The sequence below is a fragment of the Gracilinanus agilis genome, chromosome 6 (genome assembly GCF_016433145.1).
Source record: "Gracilinanus agilis isolate LMUSP501 chromosome 6, AgileGrace, whole genome shotgun sequence".
In the NCBI taxonomy this organism is placed as follows: domain Eukaryota; kingdom Metazoa; phylum Chordata; class Mammalia; order Didelphimorphia; family Didelphidae; genus Gracilinanus; species Gracilinanus agilis.
In genome coordinates, this window is record NC_058135.1 from 30677151 (window position 1) to 30704047 (window position 26897).

Below are 26897 nucleotides of genomic sequence, written 5' to 3' on the forward strand. Positions count from 1 at the left end.
TACTAGGAAAATCACTTTAGGGATGGGGAGAGAGAGGGAGGCTGAATCTTGGATTTCATTAAACTCACTCAGCACTTTCTCATCAGATATAATAAAAATAGTATTTGTGAAGTGTCTACTACATGTTGGGCACTATATGCAACTTTACAATGGGAGTTTATGATATTATTATTTCCATTTTATAGTGGAGGAAATGGAGGCAGACAGAGGTTAAGTGTCTTGCCCAATGTCACACAGTAAGTGTCTGAGAATGGATTTGAATTCAGATTTTCCTGACTCCAAACCCATCGTTCTAACCATTGTGCTACCTATTTCTCTTATATAGCTGTCTAGGATCATAAAGAGCTGTTGAAAGGTTGTGGCTTGCCCAGGGTACCCAAGCCTTCTTTTGTGACATTATAGACTGTCTTGGGCAGCTATGTAGTATAGTGGATAAAATGCCAGGCCTAGATTGAGGAAGACTTATCTTCCTAAGTTCAAAGCTATCCTCAGACACTTAAATAGCTGTGTTATTGTGGACAAGTCACAATACTGTTTGCCTCAGTCTCCAACCCACTCTAGTATCTGCCAAGAAAATCCCCAGATGAGGTCATGAAGGATTGAACATAACTGAAAAACAATTGGACCACAGCAGAGACTGCATTAAAGTTTACATAGAACATATGAATTGAGCCTTACAATCCTCATAACTAGTTCTATAGGTAATGATCCCGTCTTATAGATGAGAAATCCAAGGTGAAGTGACTTGCCCAAGGTCACATAACTATTAAGAGGTCAAAGGAAGGATGCAAACTTAGTTCTCTCTAGATTCCAAATCCAGTCCTTTTTCCATTATTATACTATCCTACATGCTTATATCAGATGCTAAAGACTGAAAAGCAAATTAAAATATATGTAGATTATATTTAAACCTTAAGAATCAAAAACTTGTTTCCACAATACATCAGCCAGGCAATAAGCATTTATTAAATCCTTAGTATGCACCAGGTACTGTGCTAATTATTGTATTCATTATACACAACAATGTTGCTTTCCAAGGATTGAATGCTTCAGCCTACACCAACTCAACTTAGCTTGGCAAGTATGCTTCAGAGAAGTTCAAAATTTAGAAAATTAACAGGAGAAAAATGGAACATGTAAGCCAAGCCACACCTGAGTAAACAGCCTCAGTAACTCCAATAGGTCAATACAAAAATAGTCAAAAGTCAATCCCTGCCCTCAAAGAGCTTATAATCTAATGGAATCATGAGGAACAATTTTGTGAATGTACCAAAATGTAGAATACCACACCTCTTTGTCCTGACACTCCAATGGATTCTCTGTTTTGGAGCATTTTTCCAAAGCCTCCTGGTATCCTTTTGCAACCCTCAAAATCACAGGGACAGCAAGATCCTGGTGACGTCTTGAGAATTCATACACAAATCTGAAATACCCAGAAAGGGGCATTAGCTTATAGATTTAAATTACAACTGTTTCCCAGAAAAGACCTCATAGGAAACTTAAGAACCCAACAACATACAAGAGAAGTACAATGATGTCCCCTGGAAACTGTTTATTGAGGAGTAGGTTAAGATCAGCCTTGAATAGCCTACTAATAAGCAATGATCAGCTTGGGATAGCCACTTAGACATGACCCGACACTGACTGTACTCTCAGAAATAAAAGGCATTCACATCAATCCAACAAGAGAAGGATAATTGACTTGTACATACATGATCCTTTCTAACTAATAAAAATATACTGTGTAGATGCCTTATCAGATAGAATAGTCTACAGGGCAGATGAACAGCCTCTTCTCACAAATGAATACCTCTTCCTTCCTCCAAAGCCCAGCTCAAATTCTATCACCTCCAGGAAGTCTTCCCTTACTTACATCATTATCATCACTAACAATTACATAGTTCTTCTAGGTTTGCAAGGCCTTAAGATATGATCTCATTTGATACTCATGACAAGCCTGTGAAGGAGGTGTTATTATTATACCCATTTTACAAATGAAGAGATAGAGACTAAAAAAGAGAAGCTGATTTGTCAAGAATCACACAAAGAATAATGATTCTAGGCAGAATTTGAATTTAGGTCTTCCTGACTTCAAGTCCAACACTATCCACCACATCATTTAATCATGCCCCAAATACTGCTCCAAAGTGGTTCTGCCTTTAACTCTTGCTGAGTCACTATCTTAGCATTTATCATTTATTGCTTTGTCAGATATCTTTTCAAGTATGCCCATCTTCTATTCCCATATAGATTGAGTGCTCCAAAGGCAAAGATCTTTAGTGCCTAGGATAGAGCTATAACACATTCCCAATTATTATTTCTTGATTAATTCCTTCATATATTTATAATTATTAATTTATTTAAATTTATTAAACTAAACAAGTTACATTTTTCTGTTCAAAGATATTTATCCATTATGTTTTATTCCTTGAACACAAGCTTTAGGATTCAGAAGTGTTGATTAAAACTGGCTTCCTGTTAGAAAAAGTATAACTTATAAATTCAAATATGTGTGGGAAACCAAAATGGTCTTTCAGATAGTCATTGCCCCTAATGATCTATGATCTAGCCCAGTGATGGGCAAACTATGGCCTGCGGGCCAGATACGGCCCCCTGAAATGTTCTATCTGGCTACAGGACATTATTCCTAATCTGACCAATACAATGAGTAGGATATAATACAATGAAACTTCAAAAGAGTTGCCTTAGAAACACACTGTCAGATGAGCATTTCCTTTCCTTTGGCCCCCTCTTTAAAAAGTTTGCCCATCACTGAATTCTAGGCAAATGCTTCAAGTTAAATAATCAACATTGGAAATCAAAGTTCTGTTTATAGAAGGAAAATTACTCCATAATGTTTGCTTTTTAAATATTTCTATATGTACATATTGTCTCCCTCCATATAATATGAACTCCCTGAGAGCAGAATCCATTTCATTTTTTACTTTGTATCCCTAATGGCTCGTATAATGCCTGGTACATAATAGATACTTCATAAATATTTTTGATTACTATATTTGCTAATTGTTCTTCCCCATTTCAGGATTTAATGACTTATTTTTAGCTATGGCACTGATACAGTCATTTATCATACTGGTACACTGTCAGCAAATGTTTGTCAAGAATAACTAGTAAGAAACTTGGCATCATGGGAGTGTCACTAAACTTGACATCTGAAAACATAGGTTCAAATCTCAACTTCACCACTTACTACATGATCTCACATAAACATCTGGTGTCTCTGAAATCTATCCCATCTATAAAAGTAGGATGGCCACATTTAAGTTATCTAGAACAACGAGTTTTTTTGATAAAAGTGATTTGTAAAAAAATTAAGAAATGTAAAATATTACTTTTTCTTTTCTTTTTAAACCCTTGCCTTCTATCTTAGAATTAAAACTGTGCATTGGTTTTAAGACAGAAGAGTAGTAAGGGCTTGGCAATATTACTTTTTCTTAATGTAAATTCTAGACTTTGTTCTTATGTACCAAATACATGAATGCCTACTGGTGTTGTAATACTGGGGAAGGGGCGCTAGATATTATCCCAATGTTTTTGTTATGAGAAATCAAATTAAAGTTTTACAACAAGAATCTGGTCCAACAGCTAGATTTACAGCAGAGTTCTTTCTGCTTATAAAATGTCTATAAATATATTGTGTTCTGCCTTTTGGATTTGCATTCCTCAGAGCCTAGCACTGTCTCTTAAGTACTTAATAAATATTTGAAGATTGATTGCTTGATTGATAGACAAGTTTGCAAGAACAACTATCTACTTCTGTTAGTCAGTAATGCTTATTCAGTACCTAAAAAATGTCAAAGTCCCTGCCTTCAAGGAGCTTATGGTCTAATTGAAGAGCTTTCAAACTATGTACCAAGTGCCCCCTGCTTCCATTGGGGTAAGAATTAATGATCCTTCATAAATTCCATAACTCCCTATCCACAAGAGAGAGAGAGCACCAAAAAAACATAATCTTCCTTTTGTCTCTGAGCTTCTGTCCAAATCCACTCAGACAAAATACATTCTAACAGCAGCCCCTGGTGCTTAACCCCAAAATTGCAGCCACCACTTTACCATTTCATTAAACATGAGAATGTTGAAGCTAGAAAAGTTTGATCATAGGATTTAGAGTTAAAAGTGGCCTTAGAAATCATCTGATCCAACTCTCTCATTTTATAAATTAGGAAACTTGAGATTGGAGGGTTGTAGTAACTTGGTGAGGGTCACACAAGTATTGTAAGTGACAAAAGGGAATTTAAAAAGTAATTCAATAGAAAAACACTAGCTTTTAAGACAACAAACCTGAGTTCCAATTCTCTCTTCATCGCTTTCTACTTGTATGGCCTTGGGTAAATCACCCAATATCTATTGGGCCACAGATTTTTTATGTATAAAATGAACAATTTGAGTGTGATTGTTTCTAAATTCCCATCTACCTCTAAATCCATAGTTCTATAAACCCAGATACTCTGACTCTAGATCCACAGGCCAAAATCATAGAATTCAAAGAGTTTAGAGAACAAAAGGATCTTAGAGATCATCTGGTACAACTCCCATCATTTTAAAAATAAGAGCAAACTGAGGCTTAGACAAAAGAGAGGACTTGACTCCCTTCTCAGCCCAGAACCAGGATCTCAGAGCCTTAAAGTACAGGTCAGGAAGCCAAGACTCACAGTAAAGCTAGTGAAGAAATTTCAGAGAGGCACACATGTTATCACCAACATTATTTGAGTTCTATCTCTAATTTTTCTAATACTTTATTGATTTTATTCTGCTAAAGGAGCATGACATAGCAAACAAACTGTTTTCCTGACTGACCCATTCCCAGGCATTCAGCTATATATCTAGAGATACCTCCCGGCTACTCTTCCACCTAAATTCATCCATTGCCTAGCTTCTTCTTCTGTGCCATCTCTATGTTCCCTCAAATCCCTTAACTTTTCAAATGCCCTTCCTTTGCTGGAAATGTGGTTCTTCTCTGACGACACCATGTTCCTTACAAGCCAGTCCATTTCTCTCACTACCCATACTCACAAGGCCAGGAGGAGAGGTAGGCAAGCTCCATACTTCCCACAGTCACTACCAAACCTCAATAGCTTTTCCTTTTTTGAGATTCATACAGTCCTCTCTTCCCATACTCCCCTTATGTTGGTTACTCTGAAGCTCAGTACCTTGTGTGACACTAAGTATAACCTCTTTGAAACAGTTTCCTTATCTCTAAAATCTAAATCTCTAAAAAAGAAATCTAAATCAAAGAATTATTTTAAGGATAAGGAGAATAGTCAGGGACCTCCTTGATTTGTATTTGCTAGAGTACAGATCTTTGGAGTATGTAGGGAGTTAAGCTTGTCTCTAGTGGGCCATTTACAATGGATCATGTCTATTTTGGCTCAGTGCTAAAAAAAAAATTGGATTTTTTAAGATGAAATAGCAGTTTCCTTATTGGTCATTTGGTCTCCATGATAGTAATATGATGTTCCTTGCTCAAAACCGATTGGCCATTGAATTAGGAAAACAGCCTACTCAGCAGCCTTTTTAAAAAAGTGATTCTACTCTGTGAAGATCTCTTTCTTTCCATCTGCTTCCCTCTGTGGAAGAGGGGATAACCCTCACCACTCCACCCCAAACAATTATGGTGGCTCCTTAGCAGCAGGCACTTGTGCGTTCTAGTTAAGACTGGATGCTTGATTAGCTTCCCTATTTTTATTTCTTTCCCTGAATCTAGCAGTTAAATAGTAATCCAGACATGACATCCCTAGTCTTAAAGACAACCTCTTCAGTTCCAGGTCAAGAATTCTGCATCAGTCAATCAAGGTTTACTTGAATCACAAAGATTTTTTTGCAATCACACTCACCTTGAATAAGGTGACCATTGACAAGAGAATTGATCTAAACTTTGGTTTGGCTTTGCCAAAAGACACAGACCTTGACAAAGTAGATCCTACGGTACACAGCTGAGATAAAGTTGAAAATGTTGATTCAACAATCTTAGGGTTTCATGTTCTAGATATCAACCTCTCAGGAGAGTACAATAGGAATTACTGTAGTGGTTTTATGTTTTAAAATCTTGTTGATGAGCCCTTGGAAATCTTCTGTTAAAAGAGGAAATAAATAATTGCCCTAGCCCTGATCTCTGTTGTGTATTTGCCAGAGGCCTATAAACTCCTCCTGAATGACAAAGTCGTGGGTTGGATCCTGGAACTGCACAGCAAATTCCAGGGAGGATGGAAACCCCTCACTCAGATACCCCTGTGTGACTCTTTATTGTGATCAATATCCCTATTCAGCCCCAGGGAAATACAGAAGAATAGTAAAGGCTCTTATTAGAGCTTTTACAGACCCCCTACAGACTCCTAGGAAATTCCCACCTTTACATGTATTAATACAGAAATTCTCCTAAAAGTAACTTCATAACAAACCAGCAATTAGTGAGTTAACCTCCAACAAAACTGTACCTGTATTTTCCATTCCCATACACAGAAGCTTACATAATGAGAAACCATAAACAATAAGCCTCCCTGCTGATCCCTGATTCAGTATGTTACAAGGGAAGTAGCCTTCTGTGCAAAGACCAGTACATCCTTGAATTGTTCTCCCTACCCCAAAGCCAAGGAGACAAGCCAAACATACCCTTGAAAAATATTGAAAGCTACTGGAGAATGAAAAGTTGTTAGTAACAAAGTTAATGTATGACTTAATCCATTATCTACAAGAAAAAAATGTATGTTGAATATGGAAATCCATGCCAACACATATGTAATCTTAAGAAAAGGGTATAAAAAATAAAGCCAGCCTGAGGCTGAAGTAGAACAGTCTTTGGGATACATGGTTGAAATGCAGACTGTATTCATTCGTCTTATCTGCCAACACTGTCACACCTCTTGATCTCCTGGACCAGCACAGAGCAGGCTGTCTGTATATGTTGAATATCTTTCTAGATTTGATCCCTTTTGAGAGGAGCATAGACATAAACCAAATCAAAGCTTAAATGATTTTTCCCCAGGTGTTCAGAGTAGAGATATATAGTGTCAGAAAAGACAAGAAAAAACCTAAATCCTCTCTTTAGAGGCCAGTCTCTCTAAATTTCATCTGTACATGAGTCTAGTTCTCAGTAGAAAAGGGAACTTGCCCCTAAGCATAGCAGTTCATCTCCTGTTAAGTGAGGAGAGCATCGTGCCAACCTTAAATTTTTCCTTTAGTGAAAAGTTATGTCTATCTTCAGGTCAATCAATCAAAAATTTATCAAATGCCTTCTATGCACCAGGCAGTAAGGACAGAAATACAAAAATAAGGTAATTCCTTACCTCAAGGGACTTATATTTTATAAGGGACAATAGCATGTACACATCTAAGTATACAAAAATATGTATCATAAAATACAGGATAATGGGATTAGCTACTGACTACTAAGAGAGGATGAGGAAAAGTTTCTTGTCACAGGTGAAGAAAAGGAAACGCATGCCAGGAATGGGAAATAGACTCTGTAAATGGGAGATAGTGTCTCTTATGAAGAACAACAGTGTTGGCTGGACCTAGTCCATTGCTTGTATTCAAGTACCATGATGCCTGTCCTTCAAGATCTTCAAATTAAACTTGACACATTAAAATGAACATACACGGATAAAGCATGCTACCTTGCCAGGAAAAGATCTTTTTCTTCTGAAGAATATAGGTTGAATTTTCTTTCTCCTAAAAATCTTCTCAGGTCAGGAGATAAACCTTCTGGTTGGTCATCATTTTCTGCATTAACTATACAATCACCCTGATCTCGTAAGGGCAATGAACAGCACTCTTGGATTTTACTTGATAAGACATCTTGTTGGGAACAGATGTAGGATATAATCTCATTCTACAAAAGATAAAATGACAACATCAGCTTTTACATTTTACTTGGCAACATCTATTCTCTATGTCAGTGTGAAGAGAGAGTCAGTGTGGTTAGTTGGCACTGCATTGGAAATAAGGAGACTTGGGTTATACTCTTGAAGTAAACAGGTGACTTGCTGCCCAGAAGAGCCCAGTTTAAATTCCATGTCCGAAATTTACTAAGCATGTGACCCTGGGCGAATCATTTAATATATTTATTTATTTGTTTAATTTTTTATTAAAATCCTTAACTTCCACCTTAGAATCAATACTGTGTATTGGCTCCAAGGCAGAAGAGTGGTAAGGGTAGGCAATGGGGGTCAAGTGACTTGCCCAGGATCACACAGCTGGGAAGTGTCTGAGGCCAGATTTGAACCTAGGACCTCCCGTCTCTAGATCTGGCTCTCAATCCACTGAGCTACCCAGCTGCCCCCTAAATTTTTTAACCTCAGTTTCTTCATCTACAAAATGGAGGTAATACTAGCACCTACTTCCTAGGATGATTGTGAGTATCAAATGAAATAATACAGGCAAAGCACTTTTGCAAACCTTTGCAGAAAGTCCCATATAGATACTACCTATAGAATAACTCTGGATTCCCATTTACTCATCTGTAAAATGAGAGCCAATCTAGTCTAGCTAACCTCAGTGATATTTTGCAGTGGTTCTAAATCAGTTTTGGTGTGCTCTCTCCTTTTCTCTTTCCTTCTTTTTGGTCCCCCTTCTATGCATTTTGTGCTATATCCTCTTCTTTCTCTTCTCTGGTGGTCAACTAACCCTTGCAAAAGTATTGGTTGATAACCTAAAGAGTGACCCCCCTCATATGACTATTTGTATTTCAATAAGATTATTATTAAGTATTAATGGTAATAATTAATAATAATAATAATAAAAGGTAATAAGAAAGTTAATATTAATAGTAATAATTAAATTAAGAAAGTTATTAAGTCCCAAAAAATAAAATCTCTAAATGTGAATTTTCAAGCATCTTATAAAAGGAAGAGAGAGTTTGGAAACTCTACCCATTAATTCCTTAGATTATAAATATTTACTCAATGCACTTCAACAGCCTCAGTAATCTCAAAATTTCAATGACAACAGCCATTCTTTGTCCATAGTATCAGAAAACTGCCATAGTCTATTTGAAGCTTTGCTCTAGCGGTATAGAAAAAGTTGCAGTGGTCTTCTTTGGCCACAAGAGTGCCCAGTGATGAGCACCCAAAGCAGGCTCAATAAATGAATATTTTTGGTTCATGTAAGAGAACTAAGCAAATTCAAATAACAAGAAAATGGCACTAATTTAAAATGGATATCTCTGGAGAAGAAATTTCAAACCTGGAAGATCACCTAACACTCAGAAGATATGAAGATAACCATTAGGATACATTCGCATAACTTGGAAAAAGTACAGAATTTTCCAAGATATGAGGTACACTTCTGAGTGAATAATAGAAAAATAAAACAATATTCTCTGCTCTACCCTTGGGCTTTACCCTCTGAAAGTGTCCCCTTTTCTGGAGGCCTATATCCCTGTATTTAGCTGGTTCATCCTAGTACCTCCATATTGAAGAGAACCAAGCCAATCATGTCTTCATTCTTCTCCAGGTTTCACTGAATTATCTCTACAATACCTTCCACAACAGGTAGCTTTGTTTCTTCCCCAACCCCTATGCCCTCCACTCTATATTTCAGCTTCCATTTAACACAGTTGATTCTCCTTCCATTAGAAGGTAAGTTCTTTAAACACAGTGAACGTCTTTCTTTCTATTTGTATTTATTTCCCCGGTGCAATGTGTCTCTGGTCAAGTCAATTGAACTTTTAATTAAGTAGTCCCCAGTGAAATAATCAGACTATTTTTTAATTAATCCTATTTAACTGATCCTAGTTGTTTGATTTTGTCTTGAAACTAAGTCATGATCCTTTGTCTCTGAACTTAGTTCAGAAATTCGGCTGACTTGTAATGACTTAAGTTTAGAAATCCAGTCCTCCTACTAATTACAATTCTATTCACGTGGTTCAGTGGCCTTCCAACAGTCCTTAACCTCAGCCTTTGACAAGTCATCAGTTGGTAGTTTATAAATGCAAAGTTTCCTCATAATGGGGAAATTGGGAATTTTCACATTTTCATCCATGGACAATGTAGCTACCTACCCTGTCCTGCAGACATTCCAGTACATTGCCTTTGCAACATTCTATGTGGGCATGGGCACCATCCAACACCAGATCCCGAATGACAGTAAAGTTAGCCTTGGGGAACTTTTGACTCATCTTAGTAAGTATTCTGTAAAGAAAGAAAATTGACAACAAAGAACATTCATTTCTCAGAATCTAATAGCATTTGCAGTTGAATATCTCCTAAGTAAAAAAATAAAATAAAATAAGATAAATCAAGATATCGTCTGTATCAAGTCTGGCCTCAGACACTTCCCAGCTGTGTGACCCTGGGCAAGTCACTTGACCCCCATTGCCTACCCTTACCACTCTTCTGCCTTGGAGTCAATATGCAGTATTGACTCCAAAACGGAAAGTAAGGATTTTTTTTAAAAAAAAAAGTAGTTATTGGGGATTGCGGAGGAGGAATTACACACACATTTTTTCCAAGACAATATTCTATTATTAAGGTGTAACTAGGACTTCCAACCAAGCCTAAAGCATTTTGCATGCTGCTGTCATATGGTAGATATGACTCTCCCGGATGGGTAATAGGAATTGATCTTGGTATCACATAAGGGGTAATATTGGATCTATAACTTTAGAGAAGAAATAAATGTGGTTCTGGGAACTCTTCAGGGAGATTCATAGGAAGACTTTTGGAGCTGTAGACATATACAGGGAGCCAGTTCCTCTGATTTCTAACTTGCCTCCCAAGAAACTTCACAGAGAGATTTTCAGATCTCTCTCTTAGATTGAGCTGAGATCTCAACTTCCATCTAAAGAGTCCATACATTCATTTGCATTGTCTGGTATAAATATCTATATTTGTTTCCATCAGTGGCATAGTTTGAATCCTGACTCTTAGCTGTGTGACCCTGTGAAAGTCATGTAACTTCTTTGTACCTCAATTTCCTCATATGTAAAATGGAGACAATAATAGCATCTACCTTACAGGATTGCTTATATATATGTACAACACTTTGCAAATCTTAAAGTTCTATAAAAATTTTAGCTAATATTATCATTATAAGATGAGTTTATTCTCTATTTGCAACTTTTTTGTGTGCCTGTCTTTTATGTAATCACCATTTAATAGGAAAGAGGAAGTGAGTGAGTATAATAAGCTTGGAGCTACTTTTCCCCCTAAGAGCAACCACACAAATATCCCCTCAACATATAACATTTGAGAGGTGAAATAGATATAAATTTAGCCTGATGTCTCCCTTGAAAATAGGAGGAGGAGAAAGCTCCTAGTTGTGGTCCTTTTCCTACTCTCCTCAAGGCAGAAATCATAATCTTCCTTGGAAAGGGGTGAGACAGATTCCAAAGTTTTCCATCTATGCTGCCCTTGAGCCACATTTAGACGACCCTTATGGACATCTTAAATGCACATACACTTATCTTCAGAGCTTTCTTATCAGCTTTAATCTCAAATTTGCTGATGACCCTACAGTCTTTTCTGATGTCCATATTATCTCCTATCATCATTACCTGGAATAAAAGGCCAATTGTTGCAGGTGACTAAAGACAACTGAGAAGATTTAAATCAAAAATGGCAGGTACAGGTTAGGAAGGGGAGAGGTAGAATAACCTTGTCTTCACTTGGAGGGAAAATTGCTTGGAGAGCTACTACATGCAAACAATAGCTTACTAAGCAAGTCTCATTTATTCTTCTCCAATCCAGCCCATACCCCAGATTTATCTTCTTCACTGGACAGATACCAATATATCAGTCTCCTCAATCTGGATTTAAATGACCTTTTCATTCTTATTTTATGTGACTTCCAAACTCCAATCTCTCTGCTGACCTTAGGTCTCACATCTCCAACTGCCTATTAGTTACCACCTCAAAATTGATGTCCTGTAGACATCTTAAACTCAATATATCTAAAACCAAACTCATTATCTTTTCCCCAAAACTCTCCCTGCCTCCAAACTTCCCTATTTCAGGGGAAATTCCCCTGAAATTCTCCTTCTTCCCCAGACTTGCAATCTGGATGTCATCCTTAACTCCTCAATTTCTCACCACCTCCCCATATCCAAACTCCTGTCAAGGCTTATAGATTTTACCTTTGTAAACAGAATACCTGCCTTTTCTACTCTGATACTGATACTACCACCACCCATCTACTCACATCTGTACTATTATTATGGCCTACTGGTTGGGTTTCCCTGCTACAAGTCTCTCCACTCAGCTGCCAAAATGATTTTCCTAAATTTCATTTCCAACCATTTCACATAAATTCCACTGACTCCCTCCTTAGTCTGAGAACAAATACTAAATCCTATTTGGCATTCATAACTCTTTGTAAGCAACATCCTTCCCATACACCTTCGAGTCTTATACGTGCTATTCTACCCTCACGTATTCTGTGATCCAGTGCACTGTATCCTTTGTTATTTCTTCTTGCATAAGACACATCACATCTCCCAACACTACATATTTTCGGTGGCTATCCTTCATGCAAGAAATGTTCTCCCTTCCTCATCACTACCTTCCTTAAAGTTCCAGCTAAACTCTTCATTTCTATAGTAAGCTCTTTCCGATTCCTCTTAATTCTAGTAGTTCCCCTGTACTCAATATTTCCTATTTATCTGGTATATAGCTTGCTTTGTATAGATTTGTTTGCAAACATGTCTCTATATCTCTATATCTTTATATCTCTATCTCTATCTATATATCCATATATATCTATATGTATGTATGTACATACATACATATAGATATATATAGCACTTTGGGAAGAGGAGGGAAAAGAAGGAAAAGGAAAAAGCATTTATCATGCACTTTCTATGTGTCAGCCATTGAGCTAAGTACTTTATAAATATTATCTCATTAGATCATCACAACAATCTTGGGAAATAGGTGCTATTTTTATCACTATATTCAAAGGATTAAGGGACACAGGGGTAAGTGACTAACCCAGGGTCACACAACTAATAACTGAAACCAAATTTGAACTGAGGTCTTCCTTACTCTAGATCTCCCATTCTATTCATTGTGCCACATAGCTGCCTCTGAGGATACAAACACAAAAAGAAACAGAACTTGCACTCAAGTAGCATATGTTCTAAAAGTATATACAAAATGTACATAAAATCATATTTGCAAGAAAATATTTGTAGTAGCCAGAGAGATGACTGAGGACCCATTTAGGCAATTGCATTCGATCTAGGCTTTGAAGGACAGGAGAGATTCTAAGAGGAAAAGATTAGGAAGAAGTACATCATAGCTGCAAAAGAATGGGGAGCTTTTTTATACTTGGTGAAGTATATTGGGTGAAGTTTTGGCAGGGATGGGGTTGCATTTGTAGTAACATATATGAGAAACAGCAAGAAGGCTAGTCTGGCAGGACCAAGAAGATCTCAAGGGGAATTTATATATAACTTAGAGCATCTGAAGAGTAACCAAGAGGGTGATCTCAGACAATTTTCTGTAAGCTCTCTAGGCCTGGGTTTCCTAATTTGTAAAATGAAAGGAATGATTCTAGACAAATGAAGCCAGTTCCTAGAAAATGTGACAACCACAAGGTCACTCTTTCAACATGCAGTCAGTGAAGAATCCATTCTTTCTTATCCAAAACCAGAAGCTAGAAACTTACATGGCTTTAAAAGACCGTTCTCCAAACTTCCTCAGAACATCACATACATGTTGGCTGATCAAATTTTTTTCTCTTAAGTCTTTTGTGACTGGTGCTGCCTAGATTAAAGGACACAAGATGTCAAAGGAATATACTTTCAAGAGCAATAATAACGAGCAAACAAGAATTTACTCTTTAAAATATGGCATTCCATGTAGAAAGATAGCTGGTGTGAATGTTTTGTAAAAAAATTAAAACACTAATATCATAGCGATGTATCATGGCACAGTGGAGAAAGAGGGGACAACTAAATGACTCAGTGGAGAGTTCAGAAGCTCCAAGTTCAAATCCAATCTCAAACATTTACTAGCTCTGAGGCAAGTCACTTAACCTCTGTTTCCTCATCCTTCAAATGGAGATAACAATAGTGTCTATTTCACAGGGTTATTATGAAGATCAAATAAAATAATATGTATAAAGTGCTTTGCAAACTTTCAAGTGGTAAATAAAATTAGTTCCACTCCCAATATAATCCAGCTCTAGAGTCAGAGGACATTGATTAGAATCCCTTTAGGTTTTCATTACTTATCAATAAAAATTGGGGTTTGGATCAGACCTTCTCTAAGTCCCTCCCAGCTCCAAGTTCCAACAATAAACTGGGTACTTTTAAGTTAATCACCCTGTTGTTATTCAGTCATTTTAGCCATGTTCAATTATTCATGACTCCTCTTGGTATAATTGGTATATTAGTATCTTGGCAAAGATACTAGAGTGGTGTGCCATTTATTTCTCCAACTTACTTTATAGATAAGGAAACTGAGGCAAACAGGATTAAATAATTTGCCCAATATGTGTCTAAGGCTGGATGTGAACTCATGAAAAGTGGTCTTCCCTTACTTATCCACTGTACCACTTAGTTGCCCTAAGCCAATGACCTATATTTAATATCAAAATCCATTCTAGAATGCTCATGAGGATAAGACCAATCCTTTAAAAAGTGCTTCTGATCATGATACATATCCCCAGTGGAAAAAACTTTTATTTCAGGCCCAGTCTATCTCATTCTGATAAACTTTCCATGCCCCAGCTATGATCCTTCTTTCTGCATAAGACCCACTCCCCTCTGGACTATTTCCTTTCTCAAATCCACAGCTGATTGCTATCTCCCTGCTTTTGATAGAAGGTCTAAGATAGATGTTATTGTTATCCCCATTTTACAGTTGAGGAAACTGAGGCAGAGAGCAGTTACATGAGTTACGCAGGATCACACAATTACTAAGTATCTGAGTCTATTTGAACTCAACACTGACTCCAGACCCAGAACTTGATCCACTGTGTCATCTATCCCCTCCTTATTTTACAAATGGGGAGCCTCCGAGGCCCAAAATGTTGGAAACATCTTTAAGACAAATCAAATCCAGCAATGACTTCCATATTTGTCTAGTAAGAATACCTTAAATCCCCTTTTTACATACTGAAGATGAGCGAGACATTGTCTGACACTCGCTCCCAGGGAGCATCAGAACACTAATACCAAGGTAGAGAAAGAATGGTACAGATAGGGTCTGAGCTATTTAATATATGACCAAACACTGCAATCCATGAACACTCTTGGGTTATCTCTAATTCCTGCCTTTGTTCATTACTCTTGTGCTTTTATGCTCTCTCGGTGTCTCACTATATCTCTCTGTATCTGTCTCTATCTTTGTTTCTCTCCCTATCTTTCTCTCCCAGTCTCTTTTTTTCTCTGTCTCTGCCTCTCTCTTCCTTTCTCTGTTTCTCTCCTTTCTTTCCTTAACACTCTCTTTCCTTTTCTTTTTCCCTCTTCTCTCAGGCTCCATTTCCCTTCTTTCCTGTTTCTTACTTATCTCTTCCACTTTCCCTAAATTCTCAAACTCTGGCTTTTAGTGAAAAAAAGATCTGCATACAGAACAAAACATGACCCCTAAAGATGTATGGATGATTCAAAAGAAGTATTTAATTTTATCTTCAAACTTCTCTTTGATAAATATCAAGCTGGAGCCATTCATCAATCACCATATTGAACATAATGTAGACATAAAGAAAATAATACCTGCTTATGGAAGCATTCGACTGCATTTTCAGCTTGGCAACAAGTGAAAATTATCTTGTCATATCGGGCAGCCAAAGAAAGAATGGTAGGTGCATAGAGAAAACGGTGCCTTCTGGTTATTTCATAGATATATCTGTAATCAAGCACACACAGGGATGAGATTTGCAATCACATATGAAAGGGACAAGAGATTTCTAGCCAATTCTGGGGGTTGGGGGGAGGGGGCAGGTTAAAGATCCTGATCCAGAAATATAGATAATTTCAACTTTAATGACTATCAAAGAGCAAAGGAAGGAACAAATTTATTTTCTCTATTGATCTCACTGGTAAGTTTATGTTCCCTAATTTTTTTAATAAAGGTAAAATAATGTAAAAATTAAAATGATATATCTCATTCCTTCAGTAAATATTAAACATTTGTTGTTTGTACTATACTGTGCTAAGGTTATAGAATTCACAGTCTAGTGGGCAAGGAAGGAAATAAAACACTAATATAGAAAACTAACACATAATGGGCAGCTAGGTGGTACAAGGGCCTGAAATAAAGAAGATATGAGTTCAAATCCAGCTCTAGACACTTACTAGCTGTGTGACTCTGGGCAAGTCATTCAAGCCCTGTTTGCCTCAATTCTTCATCTGTAAAATGGAGAGACCCTAGAGAAAGCAATGGCAAACCAATCTAGTATCTTTGCCAAGAAAGAACCATGGACAAAGTCCATAGGGTCACATAGGGTTCTGACTTAATGAACAACAGCAACAATAAATAATAGTAGCCAACCAATAAAAAAGAGGCATGGAAAATTAAGTTCTACATGAACCCTGAGTAGGAAGGAAGATTGTTACTAACTAGATCATTCCCTTTAGGAAGGTCTTTTAGAACAAAGACTCAGAAATCAGGGACAAGTTTCATGGCTCACCAACTTTAGGCTGATAAGGAAATAAAGAGTTGAATTGGCATATTCAGTACAGGATATAATTATCCAGCCTGACTGGCAATAGAGCTCTCTGGGGATGGGAAGCAGGCATGAATTCAGAGCACAGCCTGAAGGACACCACCTGGAGCACTTAATCCAAGAATTTTTAACCTGAGGTCCATGAACTTGTTTTTTGTTTTATAGATAGTGAGTTAGCTAAGGGGTTCAATATAATTTACTTTCTCTGTTATCTACCCTGTTATCTTATTTTATCCATTTAAAAGTGATTCTGAAAAGAGGTCCATAGGATTTACCAGATTACTAAAGGAGTTCATGATGAAAAAAAAAAAAGGTTAAGAGGGGCAGCTAGGTGGCTTAGTGGATTGAGATCCAAACCTAGAAATGGGAAATCCTAGATTCAAATCTAGCCTCAGACATTTCTTAGCTGAGTGACCCTGGGCAAGTCATTTAACTCCCATTGCATGGCCCTTATCACTCTTCAGCCTTGGAACCAATACACAGGATTGAGTCTAAGATGGAAGGTAAAGAAAGGTTAAGAATCTCTGACTTACACTGAAGTAAAAAATAGCTATAGTGAGGAGTTCATAGAATGTGAGCTCCTTGGAGTTAAGAACTGGATTACGTTTCTTCTCATATCTCCAACCCTTAATCCAATAATTTGCACATAGTTAATAAACATTCCATTCATTCATTTATAGCATAGGAAACTTCTTGGAGCAATGTGGACATGCCAGAGAATAGCCAGGACAGGAGGGATGAGCAGTTGGGTGTTAGGGAGAGATTAGTCTCGATGGGAGTGAGAGAGCATTGGGTTAAAGTGAGAGTTATCTAAAACTAGAAGAGAAAGAAAGTCTCAGAAGGTGGTTGTGCCATAGTGTATGGTGTCCAGTAGGAGGAGGAGGTACCCAACAACCATCTATATCAATTAAGTCCTTGGTTTATGCTGCTCCAGCTCCCAGGTACAACCTACAATGGAATTGGGGGAGGGGAGGCCAAGTCACAATGCTGGCTATAGTTGGACTAAGCCTGATGCCACCTATCTAAATGCACAAACCAGGAGCTGGTCTTGTATTTGGGTCAACCACACACCAAGATATTTTTCCATTCTTATCTTGTCTCCATTCTTAATGGTTCAACACTACTGTCTAAACTGGAGTACTTGCCATTCACCAACCATGTCACCTTCAATTCAGACTGAACCTTCTGCCTGAAATACCATTTCTCTGCCTAACATGACACTCTTGCCAATGAAGCCCAGCCTGCTGAATTCCTACCTTCCCCCTCTAGCCTTGGCTCCAAAGTTCTCCAGGAATCCCTCTCTCCTTCCTCACCTTTACTTTTTAGAAGCTGTAGCTTCCTTTGAGGCTTATCTCAAGTATTACCTCTTCTCTGAAGCCTTTCTTATCTCCTCTCTCTATTCCTATGTGTATATATATATGTAAATCTATATGTGTATATATGGATAAGTACATCTAGATATATAGATGTTACTGTTGTTCAGTTGTTTTCAGTCATGTCCAACTCTTTGTGGCCCTATTTGGGGCTTTTGTAGCAAAGCTATTTCCTTCTCCAGCTCACTTTATAGATGAGGCTAAGTGTTAAGGGATCTGCCCAGGGATACCAAGGTAGCTAAATGTCTGAGACCAGATTTAAACTCAGGAAGACTCATCCTCCTGAGCCTAGGCCTAGCACTCTCTCCACTGAACCACCTTGTGTGTATGTATATACAACACATACACATATATGGATATTTAAATATGCACGTTTAACATCTTTAGTTATCAATGAACGTGTTGCTTGTCTCTTGTCCCCCTTACTTAGAATGTAAGCCCCTTGAAGGCAGAGACTATTTTGGTTTTGTTTTTCTTGTGTCCCCAGTACCTGGCTCATCCTATAGCAAGTGTAATAAAAGTCTATCAAATCAAATACAATGAAATCAAAGGTCTCCAACCAGAAGCAATCTCTTTTTCCTTTGAATTTCCAGGCATCTGTGAAATTTAGTATTACAATTAATGAAATCCAATTTATCCTCCCTACTCTTGTGGAAGGACAAAGAGTCTGACTTGATTTTTTACATCCATTAATGCCCTGCCACCTATAGCTCCTTTTATGAAGAGAATCAGTAAATAGTCATTGAATGTACAAATTTAATAAATTGACATTTCTTCACCTTCTACCATAAGCATTTCCTCATCTACCTTAATTCAAATAACTTCCCTCTGTTGATTATCTCTAATTTATCATATCTCTGTGTGTGTGTACATATTGTTTGTATTAAATTGTTTGCATGTTGTCTCATCCATTCAATGGTGATCTCTTTAAGAACAAGCAATTACTCTTTTTTGTATCCTCAATTCTTAGCACAGTGCCTGAAATATAGTAGGAGCTTAATAAATTCTTGTTGACAGTCTGACAATTCACTGGCCCCAGAAGGCAAATGTAATAGTACTGCATGACTAGCACTTCATTTCTTTATATTTTTCCATTTGTGGGCAATTTTGTGAACACAATTGCTGATGCATGATTTGATCCTTAAAGAATAGAATTGAGAGCTCATTCTTGAGAACAGATGGTTGTGTTTAACCCCAGTACCTCAGACAGTGCCTGGCATACAGCTGACTCTTCCTGAATAAGTGCCTGAATTGATTTTATGGCATCTTAATATTTGGTGCTTAAGAATAAGAGAATAGAACTAAGGATTCACAGTTAAGCTCACCTTTTCATGTGCCTTAGAACTTGCAAGGGCTTTCTTCATTTGATCTTCACACTAATTGTGGGAAGTTTCTCACATAAGACACTCTATTTCAGGGACTTTCTCTGTTCTCAGTTCAGGGACTTTCTCTGGAGATCTGCCATACCTGCATCTCTCTTCTTCCTTATTTCCCTCTGCTGGCTTCCCAGATTCCTTCAAATCTCAGGAAAAACTTCATCTTCAAGATGTCTTTTCAAGTTCTCCTTAATCTAATGCTTTTCTTCTGAGGTTATCCTCTTTGCACATAATTGTTTGTAAGTTGTCTCCCATTAGACTGGGAGCTTCTTGAGAGTTTTTGTTGTGGTTTGTTTTGTTTCAATTTGCTTTTTGCTTTTAATTTTCTTTGTGTTCTCAGTGCTTATGACTATGTTAGGAACATTGTACCTAATGCTGACTTGATATAGCCCCTTTTTAGAAATTAGAAAACTGAGCTTCAGAGAGGTTACCCAACCTATACAGAGTCACTTAGCAAATAAATACTGAGGCCAAAATAAAATTGGATCTTCCTAACTACAAGCTACATTTGCCCCTCTCATGAAATAGCCTACCCTAATATTCTGACAGCAGGAATGTTGTGCAAAAGCTGACAAAATGCAGAACCATCATAATATTCTATACCGTGAGATGACTTGCTTACTGCTGCCTTCACTTGGAGCAATTATTTCACTTTGAAATAATTTGAGGTAAGTCCTAAGTGCTAAGCCCAGCATTTTTGTCTTCTCCAGAGAACTTATCAGCATCTCTGTAAATGACCAAACCTGCTTTCTCACCTGTTCATGAAAGTTGCTGGATTCTCTTGATGTGCTTTGCAGCTCTGGACAGGTTCTGGAACTTGGAATTCTGGAATGGATGCTGCAGTAGCTCTCCTTTTGTGAGCCAGCAAACACTCTAATCTGTTGCTTCCAACTACACTGCAGCAGTCAGCAAGCCCGTGCTTGTCTGAGATGTCTTTATCATGACAGATTTCTTCCAACAAAGCAGATAGCTTATACAAACGAAGGGAAACAGACAAAGAAGCCACTTTAATTTGGAAATTCTACAAATCTCACTAAAACGTATATCATATCCCCTGCCCCTTCAACCAAGTAAGTCTAGGAAAATATCTTGAGAAAAGAATGTTGCATGGGCATTCCAATCTGTTGATTTCCTCTCTCATTCTTCAGGCACAGGTAGCTCTGAATTCAGGGAGCCTAGGTGAGGAAGTAGGGGATGGTCAATCGGTTCTGGAGCTACCACCTCAGTGCTGCTACACAGGCTCCTGAATCAGCTTGTGCCTGGGGACCAAGGAGTGATGCAGTATTCCACATCAAAGAGGTCAGTTGCTTTCAAAAGTGAAAGAATTCCAACCTGAAGGTGGTGGCAAGTAACAGGGATTTAGAAAGAGTAAATGCCTTTTATCAAAGCTAAAAAATAGGGGGCAGCTGGATGGCTCAGTGGATCAAGAGCCAGGCCCAGAGATGGGGGGTTCTAAGTTCAAATTTGGCCTCAGATACTTCCTAGCTGTGTGATCCTGGACAAATCACTTCACCCTAGTCACTTCAGTTTCCTTACATTTGAAAAATGAACTGTAGAAAGAAATGGCAGACCAACTCAGTATCTTTGCCAAGAAAACTACAAATGGGTCTCCAAAGAGTCAGATATTACCAACTGACAAAACAATGACCAAAACCCAGTTTTGGGGGCAGCTGAGTGGCTCAGTGGATTGAGAGCTAAACCTAGAGATGGTAGTTCCTGGATGTAAATATGGCCTCAGACACTTTCTAGCTGTGTTACCCTGGGCAAGTCATGGAAGCCCCATTGCCTACTCCTTCCTACTCATCTGCCTTGGAACCAATATATATTATTTATTCTAAGACAGAAGGTAAAAGTTTAAAAATCAATCAAAAAAGGAAAAAGAAAAGATATATGACTATCTCCCTCCTTTCTTTGCAGAGATGGGGAAGTACGGGTATGGAATGTTGTGTATATCATAGATCTCTTGGCAGGTTTTGCTGAACTATTTTTCCTCTCCTCTTTCTTTTTTTTTTTTTATTAACAAGCATGTTTTATTAGGTAGGACAGGGGTATATTTGAAAATGAAAGTGACATAAAAATTAAAGATGCCGATAAAAAATTTAAGTGAAATGTTACTCCAGAAAAATAAAATATTAGAGATTAATATTGAAGCTTTGGTCCCCATAACAGCTATGATATTTTTAAACCTTTATCTTCTGACTTAGAATTGATACTATATTGATTCTAAGACAGAAGGGTGGTAAGGGCTAGGCTAGTGAGGTTAAGTGACTTGCCTAGGGTCACACAGCTAGAAGGTATGTAATATAACAGTTATGATTCACAAGGGCTAACCTGAATATGGAGACAGAACAACAGGCAATTACCAAAGATCATAGAATTATACCATGACAAGAACCTTTGAGCTCATCTAAGTCAACCTCTTCATTTTCCCTGTGATGAAACTGAGGCACAAAGAAGCAATGAGATTTTCCAAGTTCACAAAGATAAATAGGATGTGAAACTTCTGACTCACTCCCTTCTAGTGTCACAGTCTCACAAATGCCTATTAATATTACCTCAAAGGTCACCTTGTTCAAAATGATCTTAACGTCTGATGAAAAACTAAAGACTTTTCACTAGACTTGAGACTAAAGAGGAAAATAAGAGATACAGAAAGCAGTTCTTTTCTTGCTAGGAAAAATGGAGGTACTTGGCATTTTTCTATCCTACTTTATGCAGCAGGCACTGTGAGTCATACCCACCTGCTTTTCTAGATGTTCTTTTGACTTCTCTTTGGCTCCAAGTTTCTCAAAATCAGCCAAAAAATCTTTAACTAGTTTGTCTACTTCCTCATAAGTGGCTTCTGGAATGAACTGGACAAAAAATATGGTGGCACTGAAACAAACAAAAACAAAAGCAAAAAAAAAAAAAACATATGGTTGATTTAAAAGGCAAAAAGGCAAAAGAATAAAGCTTATGTTTTCCCAAGATACCTGACTTTCTAATGGTCTGCAAACCTACCCAATTCGATTACTTCAGATGAATCAGGATCTAGGACTCCAAATAAAACTTCAGAAACCTCACTCTCCTTACCCCCCCCCCCCAACTAGCCTTTTGCTAAAATACAAAAATGAACAGATAATACAGTGAACATTTGTTTCTCCTTTGTACCTCATTTGCCCCCCACCCTGAAAAGCAAGATTCCCTCTGCCTTTGGCTCACTTGGCCTTTGAAATGCAATCATTAGCAATGTCTATCTCTAGTAGGAACAAATTCAATCCTTCAAAAGAATGCTTTGTTCAATACCAGGTAGACATTGTGATAAAAGTGTAGAGCATTAATTGGCTTAAGAAAAGCTCTGAAAAATGTAGAAAATAATTGGAATGTGCCTCCCCCAAAATGGGGACCAACAACCCAAAGGGCAATTTATTAATCCCAAGTGATAGGAAGTGGTATCCTATTTCCTTTGAAAACTACTTCTGCCTTAATTGTTCACCTTACAAGTCACAGTTGATTAGATACTCAATGGTCCTGAATTTTTAAAATTAAATTATAATAATCTATAAAACAAAGCATTGCACAGGTCATTGAGTCTATTCAAGGGTGCATTTGATTTAAGTTTCAAGAAGTCTTGTATGTGATGTCAGAAGCAAGAACTAACAAGTCACCCTTTCTATAATCATTTCATCTGAAGCTCAGTAATAAATTCTTTGAGGGTGGGCATTGATAAAAGTGATATTATTCAATATACTTTAAACTTTACTTTCTAAATCTCTATGGTTTGCAAACTAATCAAACTATATGTCTCAAAAATCTCAATTAAGTTTTTGGCTTTAAGAAACACAAAGTAACATAATTTAGTAAGCTTTAATAAATTGAAACTGCACCAAGACTTTTGGGACGTCCTATATATTGATAATTCATAGGCATATTACAACTAAATTCATATAAACAAAACTCACATGTCACTCAAGTTTGTTTCTGTTAAGCTCTGGGGAGAATTTGATGTTGAACCTGGAAAACAAGATTTAATTGAAGTTGTGACAAATGACATTTTAGGTATCACATTGCACCCAGGAAAACAATTAGCTATAGACAAAGGTGCTGATTTGTAGATTATAAAAAGTTAGCACTCATCCAATCTAAACCCTCTCATTTTATAAATGAAGGCACTTGAGCCTAGAAACATTAAAGAACTGGCCCAAGGACATATGACAAATTAGTGGAAGGGTGGAGTCTTGAAGCGAGGTCCCCTCCACTCCTGTCCCATGTCCTTTCCACCCTGCTAAGCTATCTTGATGTCCACGCAGAATGGACATTCAATTTCAGGCTCCATTTTGGATATGAAAATCTCACCCAGTTCACAAACTCTTTGAGGAAAAGGTGATGATAAACTGAGAGGTGGAAAGGACTTTGGGGGTCATTTAACAAAGGAGAAAACCAACACCCAAAGAGTTTCTTACTTGATTAATGTTGTAGTTAGAGGCATAGCAAAGAGACAGTTGGGTTCAAATCCCACACTGGCCACTTAATACTTGTGGCCTCTGGTTAAAATCTCGTACCCCAGTTTCTTCATCTATTAGATGAATAGAGATCTCTGAGCTTCCTTTCAGATCTAGATTCATTTTGATATGAAGTTAATGAGTGACAGAGCTGAGAGTTAAACTGAAGTCCTAGCTACAGAGCTTTTCCTACCACAGGTAAAAGCCATATCTTTTGATGCTGGGCAAATCCTACTTCTGCTACCCTTACACAGTTTACTGTTAATACCCACAGGGAATAGTCAGACCCCTTGCAAAGGAGTAAGACAATGGTGTTGGCTAGGCAGGAGTCATATCACTTCCCTAGGGGGTCTTCTGCCTTTCTTTTGGGGCTCCTTTCTAGTTTGTTTTTTTTTTAGTTTTTTTTTTTTTACACTCTTAACTTTGGTGTATTGGCTCCTTGGTAGAAGAGTGGTAAGGGTGGGCAATGGGGGTCAAGTGACTTGCCCAGGGTCACACAGCTGGGAAGTGTCTGAGGCTGGTTTTGAACCTAGGACCTCCCATCTCTAGGCCTGACTCTCAATCCACTGAGCTACCCAGCTGCCCCCGTTTCTAGTTTTCCCTTCTCTTTTCTCCTTCTGCCATTTCCCCTACCCAAACACACACACACACACAGTTTAAACTCTCAATTTTCCTATATTTAGCTAGAGAATTTCATCTACCACTAAGAAATGTATTTAGAAATCCACGGTTTTCATCCATAAGAAGGATCTGAGGATGAGAAAACCTTCTAGGACTCTTTAAATAAGTCATGGTCTCTGGGGCTTTTCAAAGACATGCAAATTTGCTTAAATGAGGACAAGGCTATTAGAAACATTCAAGCAGAAATCTGTCAAGGAAAGAATACGGTCAAAGTATTATTGTTCTAAATTATCCCAAGTCCCTTACACAGAAAAGGAAGTATACAGAAAATATTTGTTGAATCAAATCATGTGCAGGCTAAGATTGGATAGTAATAACAGTACCTGTGAGATAGTTTAAATTACATGGATCTTTCTTGGGTAAATTTCTTTTTATTACTCAAGGCTAATTCTGCTGGAAAAAAAATATATATATATAGTCAAACATACAAAAAAATATGGTAGCTCACCTATTTCCAAGGCACTTGTGTGAAGTAGTTTTGATTCAGCAAAACCTAATAAGAGCAACAAGAAAATAGAAGCTTCCCACTTCATGATGTCAATTGTTCTTCCTGGAGGACTTACTGCTTCATGTTGAAAGTCAATCTGAAATCCTTTTATACTCTTCAGAAGTGATGCCTGTTACTTATTAACGATTTGTTAATCTAGACTTCATTTTTTTCTTAGCCTGTTGGTTGAAAATTGGACAATATGACAATAATTAACAGCCTAAATATTATTTCCATGCTATTTTCAAGGACAAAAAGGCCTCTTCTTGGCAGAAGAAGAAGACCTTGAAAATCCATTCAATTTTTAGAATATGGACAAATATTCTTATCACAGTACAGAACATTCAAATAGATATTGGTCATTTCTCTCTTCTAAAGGGAATGGCCCTATTCTCCAGAAGACCTGACTTATGCCTAAAGTGCTTAGCAATCTTTTTTTGTTGTTTTTTGCAAAGATGCTGAAAAGATAGTGCATTGTGTATTTAGGAGAAGCCAGAGCATGAATAAAGTCTAAAGAGGCAAAATTGCTTTGCCTGCTCAAAATTATGAATTGCTAAACATCTCACGAGACTATTTCAACTGTAACTTATTGATATGGATCTCACTCTGGGAAAATGTGAACAAGTAATATTATGTATGTTATTTTTGGCTAACACAAAAAAAATTATATACTCCATATATATCCTTTTGATTCCAAAAGCACACTAAAGCACACAGTTTATATACCCGTAATGACATGGATCCATGTAGTTTTTTAATCTGTGGTATTTACTAAAAATAAATTTACAATGTGTTTTAAGTAAAATTTATATTTTAAAGCAAATAAGTATATTGATAGACAACTTATTATCATTACATATAACCTATGTCCTAGAACTGAAGACCATGCGTTTACACAAGCAAGGTTCAATCTTTGGGGCCTCTCTCACAAATATCTCTGACTCATGTCCCTACACAGATATATAGAGTTTCCTTTGAAAAAAATCAGATTTTGGCTCCTGTGTAGAACTCTCAAAAAAGAAAAAAAGAGGTGAGGGTGAAGAAATTAAGGCTACTCAGCTCCCATGCAAGCACTTAAAATAACAGTTCATATATAAGTGGCTGTGTGATCCAGTAAATAGAAGGCTGAATTTAAAGTTTAAAAAAAGCTTGGGGGGAGGGGGGGTGGCGACTAAGTGGCTCCCTTTCCATAAGCCCCACATTCCCAGGTAACTAAACAGTCCTCTAGAATTATTTTATTATGTCATCTAATATCCTGCCATTCCCTAGTCAGAATTCATAAAAAGTCTCTTTCCCTCTCTTTTCCTAGCCTGAAAAGTTCATATAACTCATAGTATGAGTTGAACTAGTCAAGGTCTGAGACTGCTCTTCCATATTATACTATAGTTCTATTCTTCAGTCCTCTTGGTCCATTCACTTCTCTTCTATTGCCCTTCTGCTCCTTTAGGTTCCTGTAGTTCTCCTATTAACAGTCTTCTACAAGAGAGTAGCCCAGATGCTAAAACAAGCCACGAATTGGTCATTTTTAATGTTTCAAATATGTTATCAATGGTTCAAACAACACTCAGGGCAAGGATTAGTCATATCCTTTAAGGAGTCTTAAATGTAGTCTCAGTGGAGATGTTGACATTATGATGTTAAAGGGCAGCTATGTGGCACAATGGATAGAGCATTGGGGCTGGAGTCAGGAAGACTTGACTTCAAATACAGACTCAGATATCTATTAGTGGTGTGAGCCCAGCTGAGTCATTTAACCTTATTTGCCTCAATTTCCTCATCTGTAAAATAAACTGGAGAAGGAAATGACAAACGACTCCAGATCTTTGCCAAGAAAACCTCAAATGGGGTTAGGAAGAGTCATAGGTGACTG

General features: G+C 37.5%; 1 protein-coding gene across 1 annotated transcript in view; it reads right to left on the reverse strand.

The window, feature by feature from the left end:
* LOC123251873 (alpha fetoprotein) overlaps nt 1-25073 on the reverse strand; it is a 37341-nt gene extending 12268 nt beyond the window's left edge. Inside the window, exons 1-9 of the mRNA XM_044681192.1 lie at nt 24989-25073; nt 23320-23371; nt 22120-22252; nt 20134-20348; nt 15677-15809; nt 13624-13721; nt 10019-10148; nt 7635-7849; nt 1291-1423 (exon numbers count right to left, since the gene is read on the reverse strand). Of these exons, the coding sequence (XP_044537127.1) occupies nt 1291-1423; nt 7635-7849; nt 10019-10148; nt 13624-13721; nt 15677-15809; nt 20134-20348; nt 22120-22252; nt 23320-23371; nt 24989-25073 (1194 nt within the window). The remainder of the gene's footprint in view (nt 1-1290; nt 1424-7634; nt 7850-10018; nt 10149-13623; nt 13722-15676; nt 15810-20133; nt 20349-22119; nt 22253-23319; nt 23372-24988) is intronic.
* Between the last annotated feature and the right edge of the window lie 1824 nt (nt 25074-26897).